The sequence below is a fragment of the Dicentrarchus labrax genome, unplaced genomic scaffold, assembly GCF_905237075.1.
Source record: "Dicentrarchus labrax unplaced genomic scaffold, dlabrax2021, whole genome shotgun sequence".
In the NCBI taxonomy this organism is placed as follows: domain Eukaryota; kingdom Metazoa; phylum Chordata; class Actinopteri; family Moronidae; genus Dicentrarchus; species Dicentrarchus labrax.
This window is the reverse complement of record NW_026136705.1, coordinates 16,261,364-16,275,170: the sequence shown is the minus strand read 5'-3', so window position 1 is coordinate 16,275,170 and position 13,807 is coordinate 16,261,364. Positions and strand designations below refer to the sequence as shown.

The 13,807-nt window shown below is 39.1% G+C and overlaps 1 protein-coding gene across 2 annotated transcripts; it reads right to left on the bottom strand.

Annotated features, from left to right (window-relative positions):
* Positions 1-2,478: 2,478 nt before the first annotated feature.
* Positions 2,479-12,143, bottom strand: gabrr3a (gamma-aminobutyric acid type A receptor subunit rho3a). 2 transcript variants are annotated; one of them, XM_051402222.1, is made up of 9 exons: positions 11,669-12,143; positions 10,937-11,049; positions 8,508-8,575; positions 8,207-8,430; positions 7,353-7,435; positions 6,457-6,594; positions 4,404-4,556; positions 3,285-3,478; positions 2,479-3,139 (listed from the first exon to the last, which is right to left on the bottom strand). In XM_051402222.1, exons 1-9 carry the CDS (start codon positions 11,809-11,811, stop codon positions 2,840-2,842), a joined length of 1,416 nt encoding a protein of 471 aa, XP_051258182.1. In that variant the 5' UTR covers positions 11,812-12,143; the 3' UTR covers positions 2,479-2,839. The 2 variants fall into 2 exon arrangements, with proteins under 2 accessions (XP_051258182.1, XP_051258183.1); XM_051402223.1 differs by lacking the exon at positions 6,457-6,594.
* Between the last annotated feature and the right edge of the window lie 1,664 nt (positions 12,144-13,807).

Sequence of the window (13,807 nt, the reverse complement as noted above, 5' to 3'; positions counted from 1 at the left end):
TGGAGGACACAGTGATGGCAGAGCAGATCCAAATAGTTTCTTTCAACTTCAAATGCCTTAATCTTTGTAGGGCTTCTTTATTCTGTTTGAAATAAAATAAAAGAATGAATATCTTTATCAGTTTAAGATTAAGCTGCTGATCGTTGGGCATAATGTTTTGGTCTGATACCGCAGCATTCACAACATCTTCAGAGATCAGTAAGTGCAGTCACACCCATACATCATTACTCGTATGACAAACTACCGTGGCATCAGATAAACAGGGTGGTAGAGGAGTCAAGAAGATTTGTATTATTGAAGCTCTGGCACCTCACTGTGGAGGATGTTTATAACCTATGACAAGTTGTTTCTCTGCCTCTCTTTAAGCAGTTTGGGAGACAGACGCCTGGAGATCTGACAAGTTGCGCAAGCTGAATGATACTTCTTCTCATACCTTACCTTAAAGGTTATATATAAGTTGTTAAACATTGATATAGCAGCAAACAACTATCTGCTATGTAAAGCTATTGATGCGTAATGGCGTCCATGACATCAAAATGACATCACTCTCCCTTTGCCCGTGTTGCTGTCCCAGCCTCTCTGTGTTTTGCTTACAAAGCCGGTCCGACCTGCATGTTAGTGCATGTGAGACCTCCATGTACAACTGAGGAGACTGAAACTGCTGTTTGTCTCATCTATTTTAGTGAATTAAGGATTTATTTTGACCAAACCAGAATAGGTGATTAAAGGCTGTAGTAAAACTAACAAAGATGGTGTTGGTGAGTTTTATTTTTTTCTATCCAGTTTGAAGTGTTTTTTTTTTTTTTTTTATGATTTTCTGCTTTTATTTTAAATTACTGGTCTTGTCTGTGGAGTCTGGTGAGCCATTGTTTTGGTCTGAGATGCTGATGCTTTATAGCAAGTGGATGTAGTATATATAACATTTGAAGGTGTAAATACCCTTTTAAATGAATAGTTTGACTTTTTGGCATATATGCTTATTTGATTTCTTGCCAAGAGTTAGATAAGAAGTTTGATACCACTCTCATGTGTGTCAGCTACAGTTAGCTTAGCTTAGCTAAACATAAATACTTGAAACATGTGGAAACTGCAAGCCTTGCTTTGTTCGAAGATTAAAAAAAGAAACCTGCATACCAGCACCTCTAAAGGTCACTAATTAACACATTGTTTAATCTGCACAAAAGCGTAAAAACAACAATCCTATCGACAGCATGAAGATGCCAGGAAACCACTTAAATATTTTTATCAAAATGAATATATATATAATATATGTATATATATTTTTAAATTGCCTTAAAAGTTTAAGATAAAGCTTAAATACCTAATGGTCACTTTTAGCCATATTTTGATTTATGTCCCCTGCTGAACCTTTTGAACAGCTGGTTCTGGTGTTCCATCACTTTTTCATTATTGTTATTCATCACATTATCCATCAATCACCTCTGATGAATCTGACGTCCTGCTGGCTTCATGTACACAGCACAATGTTATGCAACTGAATATAACTGACTTTATGGCATTTAATCCCCTCTCTCCATATTTTCTCCTACTCTCCAGTTCTCATTTACTAATTGCTATTTTATAGAAATTAGTTTAAAATATTGTTTGTATTGTATCGTATTGTGTATTATTGTAAACAGTATAGTATGTAATTGTGTGGACAAAGTTTTGAGTATATTGTACATATATATTTATATAAATACAAATATAGTCACTGTTGTCCCACTGAGGCAGACAATACCAAACATTATTAGGGGCTTGTATGTGTGTTTTCTATCCACAGTATTAATTACATAAGAAAACATTCTCACCACGAGGTCCATTTAGTAGATGTTGATATAACCATAATTTTGGTTTCAAGGCTGCAACTTTACTGTGTTAGTTCACTCGTGGCTGCAGTAGCAGTGAAAAAGCTCTAAAAAGTCTGTACCTACACTACTTACCCAGCAACAAATGGTAGACAGGCACAGTTAGTGAGTAACTGGTGAGCATTTAGCAGTTAGAGTTTGTGGAGTCCAAAAACAGAGCTTAACTTTAATATTGAACTTACATTTGTCAAAAAACGTGACTCCAAATGAATGATAATGTTGCTCGGTATCTATAAGTACATAGGCAACTTTTTCTGAACACTTTCATAATAACAACTTAAAAAGTGATCATATGTCAGTGTTGTGTTTACAGCACGTTCTGCTGCCCCCAAACAATCAATTACTGCTCAGAGGAGTAGTGGAGGAAGTGAACAGCAACGATTTCATGATCAAAAGCTCTGGAACTGCTTCTAAATCAACCTTGTGGTGAGATTAATTTCTGAACTCCTGTTGCCAGATCAAGAATGAACTTGATCTTGTCCTTCAGATTTTCTTTTGTGTGCCTAGGCCTTGTGGCTAAACCTAGCACATCACATTAATGTAAATTGCTGCCCAAGTTAAATAAAAAGTAAAACAAGCTTATCAGAAAACACTTAGCTTGACACACATCTTTTAAGAGCATACATTTATTTTTCAAGACGTTGTACAGTAATTATACAATTGAATGTTTTGTTTCTAATCAAGCAATAAAATAAAATCCTAAAAATGTAAATATATTTGTTTGTTTAAAACTTTTTCTTATAAAACAGGCATGCCAAAAACACACATAAACATCTGCAAAAATTGCAGCCATTCAACGCAACAGCTGATCTCGGATTTTTTTATTCCAAGTTACAACTGAAAACCTCTTGAGTAGAAGACATCATGCAAGATATCTAGCAGACGCTGTGCAAACTTGAGCGTATTTGCAGCCTGTTGGTGTTACACTGTATAATGGTGAATCCTGTTTATTCTGCTGCACAGTTAATGTACTATGCATACATACTCCAGTAAATTATGTTGAAGAGCAGGTAAGCCAGGGGAAATATGACTCTGGAGTAGGAGTCGATCATGTAGCTGTTGCTCATTATGAAGCTGAGGTTTTGTCTTAAAGGGTGCTTGCGGCGTAGCCTGGTGCCTTCCGTGGGTGCAGAGGCATTAGAGTTTCGAGACTGGGTGTTCCTCTCTGTGTTTGGGGTGCTGGAGACCTCTGGAAAAGAAGTCAGGTCAATTTCGTTGTCATGGAAACAGCCGTCGAAAGCCATAGCCTGGCTGGCATTGTAGTTGGGGATCTGCAGCGACAGGGGGAGGAGAAGAGAGTTAGGATGTGAGGTCAGCGAGCTCCAGCTGTCAGAAAGTGATTTTCTGCGGGTCAAACATGTCACATGAGGTTTAAGGAGACATTCGAGGCCACTAAAACAACTGAATATGAATGACCTTTGCACTCCTGAGCTTCTTCATCTCCTCCACTGTGGTGAAATAGTTGACAGCAGCGTACTCGATGACAGACAGGAAGACAAACAGGAAGCTTGCCCACAAGTAGATGTCTACGGCTTTGACGTAAGACACCTGTGGCATAGAGGCTGAGACACCGGTGATGATGGTGGACATTGTCAGAACGGTGGTGATGCCTGGATACAGAAAGCACCAGCACAACACATCGTGAGTATTAAATATCCATTGTTTGGATGGTTTATACTACACTGGTGAATGGAAGTCACCAGGTCAAACACCACCATACTATAGTGGATTGGTAACCAAGAGCAGCAATAAGATACCCAAATTACATGGTAAAAAATATCTGTATGATTATTATATCTGGTTGTACTTTACCAATATTTTTTCCAGTCTCTGAGTCTCAGTTGTGTATTGGTGTCTCAGTTTGTTTAGCATTTTAATATTTATTTGTAGGAAAATACATTTAATATTTTATATCTAATGCACACCCAAAAGCAACAGACCATTTAGACTTGAATCTGTGTTTTTCTACCATAAAGTAAGAAAAATTTAACAAAAATGCCATTTTACTTTTAACTGAAATAACTTTACCTAACTTTAGCCACCAAAGCGCTTACAGGAATAGCTCAACATTGTAAAACATGCCTATTTGCTTTCTTCCTGATAATTAAGTATATGAGAAGATCAATACCACTTTCATGTCTCTTCGATAAATGTGAAGCTAAAAGAGAAGATTAAACAGTTATAACACATTAATTAGTGAGAGGTGATGGTAGGATATGTATTTCCCCATATGTTCAGTCATTTTTGTGCTAAGTTAAGCTAACCAGCTGATTGCTTCTTTATGTTTAACGTATAAATCAAACTCTCAGCAAGAAAGCAAATAAGCATATTTTCCAAAATGTCGTTATTTCTTTACCAAACAAAAAAAAAACTAGTCATAGTGATATATTTGTGCCAATTTGGATGAAGATACATAGCCAACAGTACAATTATTTGTTTAAAATAATCTATCTGTCATTTCCAGTTGTGCATAAAATAAAACGTGTGTTTTTTGTAGGATACTCTCTACAACATGTGTGAATGTAGGCTCAGTACCCAGAGAGACACGGGCAGGTACAGCCCTCCGGTCTATCCAGAAAGACACCCAAGATAGCATCACCATCAGCATGGTGGGAAAATAAGTCTGAAGCATGAAGAAGAAGATATGCCTCCTGAGAATGAAGTTTATGTAGAGCCGATTGTACCAACCTGAAACAGAGATAAATGGACAGAAAGGGGAGGCAGGCAGGGTGGGGACCAGGGGAATAATAACAGTGGATGGCAAGAGAAAACAAGACAGTCACTGGGAAATGTCACACATGCACAGGATTGTGCTAGTTGTCAATCTAAGAAAGTACAAGATGGACAGAAAGAACTTAGAAGAAAAGTAATTATTTTCTGGGGCAGATCTGTCTAGAGCTGAAGTTATATAACAACCTCTTAGAGCGGATAGGTCTCCACAAGATTATTTCACACTGAGAAGAAAATCTCCCTGGCCCCCTTTCTATCTTTCTTTCTCACACTGAAAATGTGACAGAAGAAGCAGGCAGGGTTTCAAAAAGTGGGCTTAGCAGTCAGCAGTAGCAGCATCCCAAAGAAGCTGTATTACATTACATTTAATGCTGTAAATACAAAGGCACACAGTAATATCTGACATATGATAGTAGAATTTATTTTATTTGCCATATGACCTTTCAAAGAGATGGGGAGCCTTAAATCCTTTAATTTCTATTTAGTAATGGCCTTTAATTGATCTATTACAGATTCTATTTCAATATTTTCACAAAGAATAAAATGTAGGCTAATATTGGTCCTACAATGTTATTGTATGGATTTTAGTACGAACACAGTCTGTCCCCACTTTACCATAAATTGTTGTGCACACAACACAAACACTCTCCTCACCATCTGTTATCATATCACATCATGTAGTTAAAGGTCCCATATGTAAGAGTCTGAAGCATTTTACATATTATTTTTAATTATTTATAAATGAATGGGATGTAACATAATTTAAAAACTTGGTTGCCTGTTCTATGCATTTCTATGTAGGAATGTGTGACGGATTTTCCCCGAAAATCCAAAGGATGTGACGATTATGTGCGCCTTTGTGTGCCTTCTCTCTCCGCTTCACTACAGCATCAACAGTGTTCAGCAGCTAACGTTAACTTAATAAATTAATGAATGGAGCCCGCTGACATCATGCAGACTGTTGGCGCTGATCTGGCTGGATTGCCGTTTGCAGGTTAGTCTGTTGGCTGGGTTGCAGCCGGCTGGCTAACCTTAGCTCACTTGCTTGCTAACATTATCAATAGCAGTTACGTTCTGAGTAGATATGTTAGTTGGCATGCAAATTACTTCCCCAGGTAACATGATCTTATGTATTATGGCTTTAGCCAACAATAAATGATGTAACATAACAAAGGTAAGGTAAAGGTACAAAGCAAACAATTGCTTTCTACTAGCCAGCAGTGATACAAGATAGAGGCTTTCAACTAACTGCAAATTAGCCTAAACTAAGCTGCGGTTGGCCGGCTGGCTGTGGCTTGGCTGCATGATGTGGGTCTGGCATTGGTTGCTTTGTGCTGTTGGCTGATGTGGTGATTTGGGAACAGCAAGCTACTCAGTATCATGAAGTCAATAAAATATAGGAACGTTGCAGATAGTAAAGCTGTCTGAGTGCAGTTCACTTAGCGGCCACTGGTGTCCCTATTAACAACGGTTTTCTAATAGTTACATATGGAACCTTTAAGCTGAAGCCACTTTGCTTAAAGCTTACTGACTGGAAACAGGGGAAAGAACTAGACTGGCTCTGTCTGAACAAAATAACCTGAATTAGTGAGCTTTAAAGATGCTGGTATGCTCATGCCGGTTTGTTACCTTTGGACAGATCCAGGTTAGCTCTTTTCCCCTGCTTAGGCTTGTCATGCTCAGCTAAGCTAATAAGGGGCTGGCTGTAGCTTCATATTAAGAAATAAGTGGTACCAATCTTATTATCTAAGTAGTTTTTTTTTTTTTTTTTATGAGGGTTTTAATGAAATCAGGAGCTCTCTGGTTGTTCCCAAACCGGGTACACCTCAGAGGGACCCAAGGCTCCAACCTCACATACCAGTACTGCTGTAGAAGGCAAGCCCAAAGGAAGGCTGGAAGTCTTCAATAAAAAACTGAGAGAGCACGATCTCGTCAGTCCTTAATGAATCGTTCCCGTTCTTCCAGTAGAGCATTAGGTCGTTCTCATTGTAAGCATCTTCAAGAGAGGAGAGAAGGGGAGGAGGGAGAAGGAGGGGGAGATGACACCTTCACATGTTGCCTCTCTTAGAAGAATCATGGATGTTTTTCTCAGAGGAGAGGAGAGAGTGCACAGAAATGGGACTCCCGACTCTCCTCTGAGATCAGGATCCATGCTTTACCCATGTAATCATTTCAGGCAGACAAATAGCGATAAAGAGGGAAAAGCAGGACAGAAAGACAAAATAAAATCCCTAAACTCTACGCAGAAAGTAATCCTGACTCTGTCGTCATTTTTGACCAACTTCAATCTCAGAGCAGAGCAGAATGAAAAATAATAAATCCTGCATCAGAAAGACTGACATGTATAATAGACAGAGATTGACCTGGTAGAGGATTATGATTTTATTTACTCCATGCTAAAAGAAGATAGTGATGGTTACTGTGTGTTTATGAAGTACTTTAACGCACTGTGAGCTGCACCGTGTGTTTCTGTCCCATCAGTACAATGCTTAAAGGTAGTATATTTATAGATGGTGCTTTACCAACATGGATGCTGTTTGATCTAGTGAGCTCAAAAGCATCACTAGCTTGTGCATTTAGACTACAAATCCCAGCGAAGGTTGTGTAAAATGTTTTCCAGTAAAACATGTCAACATTATGTAAAGTTGATTTTTTGTACCTGTTTAATGAAATGAACCATGAAGTCCTCTTAAAACTGCTTTGGACATTAGGCATTTGCAAAAAGCAATATCCCAACTGTAGTTTGATACTCACAGCTCTCTAGCTCCAGAGAGCAATTCTGTGTGTCCAGGGGGAAACTACTGAAGTCCATTGAGCAAAGTGCAGTCACAGTGATCCTAAAACAAAGCTCACAGTTAAAGAAACGCCCACATATATCAAGCAATCATTCAGCATCAGCAGTTCACAGAAAATGTCATATTTCAATTAAACTGATTAACCTCAGTCAACCAGCTACTGTAATACGATTTTAACAAGAGTATAAAATAAAACTACTGGACTGATCTGTTCTGTCTTTTTCTGTCTGAATGGCTCTGTGGCTGTAGCAAGCTGTTAGGAAAGACGCCATATTGTCGACATCTGTAGCTGAAATGGATATGATGATCTCAGTCTGAAAGCTTACTGGCCACCCTCTCATATTCCTTTCAGGCTTTGCCCATTAAACCTTGCGGTGGTATTCCAGTGGATTGTTTTATATCTTGGTTGACTCTTCAAAACATTTTAACAATATTCAAATCACATCGCATTCAATTATTGATGTGCACGTCTGTCATTAAAGCAAGACTATGTGACCTCTGAAAGTAGAACTGATCCACTTTTCCTCTTACATATTATTGAATTCATATGCAATAAAACATACCCTTATTTATTTCATTCAAGGTTGTTTTTTTGCTGCTACAGATATACTTGGCCTAATATGATGTGTTAGCCAATGTCTTTAAAGCAACTGGCTGAAAATAATCTTGTATTATTATTATTATTATTATTATTATTATATATTATAATCCTGTAATTACCACTTGTAGCCACAGTAGTCATTCTCACTTTAATAATTTCTACTTTAATGCTGCTAATCTTTTCATGACTAACATAAAATATATTTTCTTTACCTGACACTATAGAGGATATTGCCATCAGGATAAACCCTCAGCATGATGTTCTCCATGGTTGTGTCATGGATAAAAGAACGCTTAGAGTGGACAAAGAACACATCAGGAACCCAAATCTTCTTCACGAGACGTGCATCAAAGGTACGACTCTTGTTGCTGCTGGAAGGGAAGGCCAGGCGATCGTCCTGCCAGTAATGCCTCAGGTACAAAGTCATGGTGAAGTCCTGGTAAAAACACTGGTGTTAAAGCCCAACAGAGGAAAGGGGACACTGTATAGCTGTACAATCCTAGCGGCACGCACCATGTTTACTTCTGATATGCTGTCAATGCTCTCCACCTGGACGTCGATGCCAACAGGAATAGCTGAACCTGCAAAAGGTCAAACGCTATAATACATCAGCTTTAAGCAACAGTTGGATCACATCCTCCATGAATCATCTGTCTGCACATCTGCCAGAGATTATATATGTGTAAATCCCACTGCTGAGCTATACGACATAAGCCACATCATAAAGACAACAGAGACAAAAGGTTGAATGAAAGTGATGACCCTGACATAATGCTGGTTCTTAAGCATGACTCCGCTTCAAGTTGGATTGATATCTTTTGATAAATACTGTATATCTACAACATCAGATACACTGCCTTGGGTGAAGCAGTGATGCTCATTCTCATCTCCACAGGTCTGCTGTTCACTCAGGAAGCACGGATAAAATGCCACGAAAATACGTGAAGGTTTATAGCTTGTAATCAGCTTTTCATTTTCTGGATGAGCTATAAGTAACCAAACCGTATTATGAAATACATGTCTGGGAAAGACTATTTTCTGAGAAACTCGAACAATTGTATGTTTTCAGAAGATCACTAACTGTCCTGCTGTCAAAATCTGTGACTAAATCTCCTTAAGAGACCATATAGTTTGAACTTACATAATGTTATTTGTAACAGTTGTGTAATTGCGAAAATTACAGGCAATAGATCCAAAGCTGATTTTATCGTTTCTGTGAAATCTGGCCTGTGGGAAAAACTCTGGCTCCCTAACAACCTACATCGATATAAATATCCCTTGTGTTTCGCAGTCAACAACCTATGTAGATTAAAAAAACACTCATTATTTAACTGCCTATTTCAATAAGAGTCCGAAGCCTATCCCAGCATGGACTAAGACCAACAATCACTGATACTAACAATCCTATCAATGGGCATTTAAGTCCACGTGTCCTGGAACAAACCCAAACAAATACTGGAACAAAATGTAGAGAAGGGGTCAGAGCCAGCAACAAACCAGGGCTTTTCTTGCTGTCAGTTGCCTGTTTCAGATCAATGACAAAACAAAAGAAGAGCCAGCTCATCATTGAATATTACAACAAAGAGGTTCAACTTGGACTGCAAGCACAAATGTGAGTGCAGCAGTCTGAATGAATAAACCCAAACGTTTGCTCAAGAAACTGAACTGTTACAATGCTACGTTAAATACCACCACATTGCACTTTTGCATAAATATTCAAGTGAAATGGTCCTTATGTCATCATCCAGTGGCAGAATACTGTAAACGTATGACGTGTACTGTAAACATCTCGTTCTCTCTGTGCCATTATCTAATGAAGGCAAGCACTCAAAACCATCCAGTCTACAATAACAATAGAGTAGTGAAGTGGGAGGGATTATATCAGGCAGCTAGGGTCCTGCAAGTCCTGTTCATTTTTTTGCAAGGTCACTGAGGCTCTTTGAACTCTTTGACGGGGCATGAAACTCTCCAGTGCCAACAAAGAACACCTGCAGTTGAAAGAATCAGACGCATTGAATAAAAAAGGAAACAACACAAGACACAAAACATAAAGCATTTTCCAAAACATTCAGTCCAGCCATCAACACTTTGCTAATATTGTATCTTATTGTTTGCAAAAAAAACATAATGGCGTTGATGGAGTTGACACAGCCATAGAAGAAGTCTGTTACAGTCAACTGCTCACAGCACAACACCCCCACAATGTATGTTTTATGTGCAAGAATGCATATTTGCTCTGTCATATGGCACAACTGCTCTTACAGTAACTAAATGGCAGGTGGGAGCCAGGTTTGTATTTAGGAAGGACTGTTACTTTTGAGTCTCAGCCACATTCACAAGTTACAATATTTCATATATTATAACTTCTGAGGTAGAATTCAAAACAGAGAAACCCACTCAGAAGATTGAGACATCCATTCAATTTACTGAGCCTATACAACCCCTTCTGACTGCAGGAAATGGGCCTTCAAGGGGAATTCAAGGTGAAATTGGAAAGGATTTGCAAACACGGTGAACATGAAGAGTCTGAAGCACAAGAAAAGATTATTTGAATGTAAATGATAATTGAATTATTACTGTGCACCATTTTATGGAATTACTGGCCAAAACAAGAAATTAAAATGAACTCCAGACTTATACAATACAGGTTTCTGAATATCCTCTAATATCAGGCTCTTCTTTTCCCTTTCCCCCACACAGAATTAGGTACGCAGTTCAGATTATTTCATCTGTACTACCGGCTGCAGTCATTGTCTCACACAGCAGACTATCTAGGTCACTGAGGGTTTTTTTTGGAAAGCGTAATACCAAAGACAGCACAGTAACCTACATTAACCTTATTGAGTTGCCAGAGAAGCACATGGTTATCAGAAATAATAAAGAAAAATAAAAACAAAGAAGAAGAGGTGAAGTAAAATACATAGATTAAGTGTGTGCCTTACCTCCAAAGCCCGGCCTCATTGCAAAGTCATGATCTTCAATCCGAAGCAGCTGCTCAGATTTAATTAGCATAGACTTGGTGCTGTCCATCTTTTTCAATTTAAGATCCACCCGTCTGAGAACCAAAGAGAACAAATGACAGCTTGCGTAGAAACTCCATCTTCCTCTTTCTAACACACACACACACTTGAAGCAGAAGTGACATCTGGTCGAGGGAGTTAGTGATGGTTAATTGGACTTTAGCACTCTTGATTACAACGAGAGGCCTTGGTCTAAAGGAAATTAAAGTCCTTTTACTTTCAGGGTACTGACACTGGTCTAACCCGGTTTAACTAGGTCGGACATATTGTGAGGCCTCTCTTGCACCTGAATTGTTTGTTTGCTCTAAGAGGCCCATCTGTCCTCATTGTTTTGAACCAGCAATATACTATTTTAATGATGAAAATAACAGCTTTTTCCAATCACTAAGTAATATGCACAAATATTGATATGTACTTGAGAAGTCTGAATATAATTTTATTAGAAATGAGAAAGTCAGTCAAATGCACAGATTATCTTTCACCTCACATGATCCTATCACCTGCTCCTACCTTTACAAGCTTATTTCTGATGGCATTGTAAAGTAGCATACAGGAAAGCCACAAAATATAGCTGTCAGGGGTCAAAATGTACATTTTAACTGGAGAAGCAGCTCCACAATTACTTGTCATACAAGAAATCCCACTTTGGCTTACCCTCCATGTTTTTGTTTGGTGTTCTCTCCGACGTACAGCTCCTTGTGTCTCCTCTTGTTCGGGAAGTTGCTGCTGTTGAGCTGGGTGACAGGCCACAACCAGGCCAAGCACATCAGTCTAAAGGCCAGGAGGACCACTCTCATGGTTAAGCTGGGGCTGGAAAGGCGAGAGGAACCCAAACGTCCCTCCCACTGCGTCAGTGTCTCGCCCAGGGAATGCCACAGCTGTCCCTGTCCTCTACTGGCATGTCCATGTCCCAGCAGCACTCATTCTGCCCCACCACGCACACACCCGGCTACTTCTGCATTATCCGGCTCTTTCATCTCCTGTAACATGGTGAACATCAGTCGAGATATCCAGTGCTTAGCTCCAGTGCACAGACATCCCCCCTGGTTGAGTTTGCTTGTCACTGTGCCATCCCTCTGCTTACGTCTCCTGACACAACATGTTGCTCCTCACTGTCCCCACCCTCTGATTTAAAACCAAATATCAATTTATTCCTACAGTGACAAAGGAATAGCCTACCATTAATTCCTCTCTAATCTTCTTATCTGTGGTTGGTAAAATCTTTCACTAACCTACAAACTGGAGGCAGCACAGGGTTGGGGGGGGGATAATACAACCAGCAGTTTCATCATCATTCTGACCAGATAAAAATAAAAAGCCTGTAGCCTACTTTTATGCATTGAGTTGTGGTGGGAGGACACAAATGATCCCATCGAGAGGGGGCAGATGCAAGCATATGCCTGTGCAACGTCTGAAAACATTGCATTTGCAGCTCCTGAGTGAGCAGATATTATTCACGGCAGAGGATGTGATTCCTACACTGAGGCTTTGAACTGTTTGTACAAATGCAACTGCATGCAACATAATTCACAACATGGGAACAGCTCATGCACTTCTATGTGATCTAGCATTGTGGTTTAGACCACAGGATCCCCTGCGTTATGGACAATAAAAGCAATTCTTTATAATAAAATTCAATCCAGTTCAACAAAAAAATACACTGAAATCTAAAAAATAGAAAGCTTCATGACATCTCAAAAGTAGCGTTTGTTGCAGATGTATTTTAATGTATAATAGTTCTGTTATTATGTTGTTCATCCTTTGTATGCGACATCCCTACCAAACTGTAGCCATTTACTGTTAATTGTCACTTCATCACCTTGTGGTCAAATTTGGCTGGCTATCCTCTACTAAACGCTAGGCAGCTCCAGAAGCAGCTGGGTCACACTGACAGGGCCGTGGTCGCTTTGCAGTGGTTAATAAGAGAGGGGAAAGCTGTTTGTCCACTTTCCCCACCCAGACTTTAGTAGATTAGGGACTCTAAATGTCCCCAAGCCACCTCTAAGAAGTTCAGGCTGCCACCACAAAACAGTCCCTAGACCTACATAGGCCTATACATATATGATATCAAAGGATGAGTGACTTCAGATATCGAAGGCAGGCAAACATTGTTCCCTCTGAAAAACTTGATTTCTAGTCTGTCAACACTGATTTAGATTTTTCATTATTATTTCAGGAATATCTTTCAATTGCACTTTAAGGGTCAGTTTCAAAACAGTTTTTACAGTTTAAAGCCATACAGACAAAAAAATAACTAACCTCAGACTTAATGTGAGATTCATTTTGTTTCTTGGTATTTTTCTAAATGCTTGGAAACTAATGCCATGACATCACCAGCAAGCTGTCCACATATAGTAGATCTGCAGCGTGCAATATACATTCAGCATGATATGATTTAATGTGCTAATAGTCTATGAGTTTATAGTGAGGGAAAGTAACTACTGAGGCAATGGAATAATTCTTAATAATTCAATAAGAAATGACAAGGCAATACAACAGGCTTATAGAAACAAGCATGTTTAATGATACTGTATTAAATCAAGGAAGAAATGAAAACCTGGAACAGAGAAAGAGAAACTTAATAAAAAATCAGTGACGAAACCAAAACATGGACAGCATGACTCCACTCGAGTAGCATGGTCTCTTTAATCTGGGATTAAAGTTGATTGAGGGCAGACATGAGCAATGTCATCTTAAAGAATCACGCACGTGGACCTTGGCTCTCTTGTGCATGTGACCACACAGCTGCTGGACAGCAGGCAGCCATTCACATGTGGAAGTGGCATCTCATCT

Excerpts from the sequence above, each read along its gene's own strand:
- gabrr3a (XM_051402222.1), bottom strand. The coding sequence starts at position 11,811 with ATGAGAGTGGTCCTCCTGGCCTTTAGACTGATGTGCTTGGCCTGGTTG. Across the intron at positions 8,576-10,936 it reads AATGAGGCCGGGCTTTGGAG|GTTCAGCTATTCCTGTTGGC; the intron begins GTAAGGCACACA and ends GACCTTTTGCAG. Across the intron at positions 8,431-8,507 it reads GCATATCAGAAGTAAACATG|GACTTCACCATGACTTTGTA; the intron begins GTGCGTGCCGCT and ends TGTTTTTACCAG.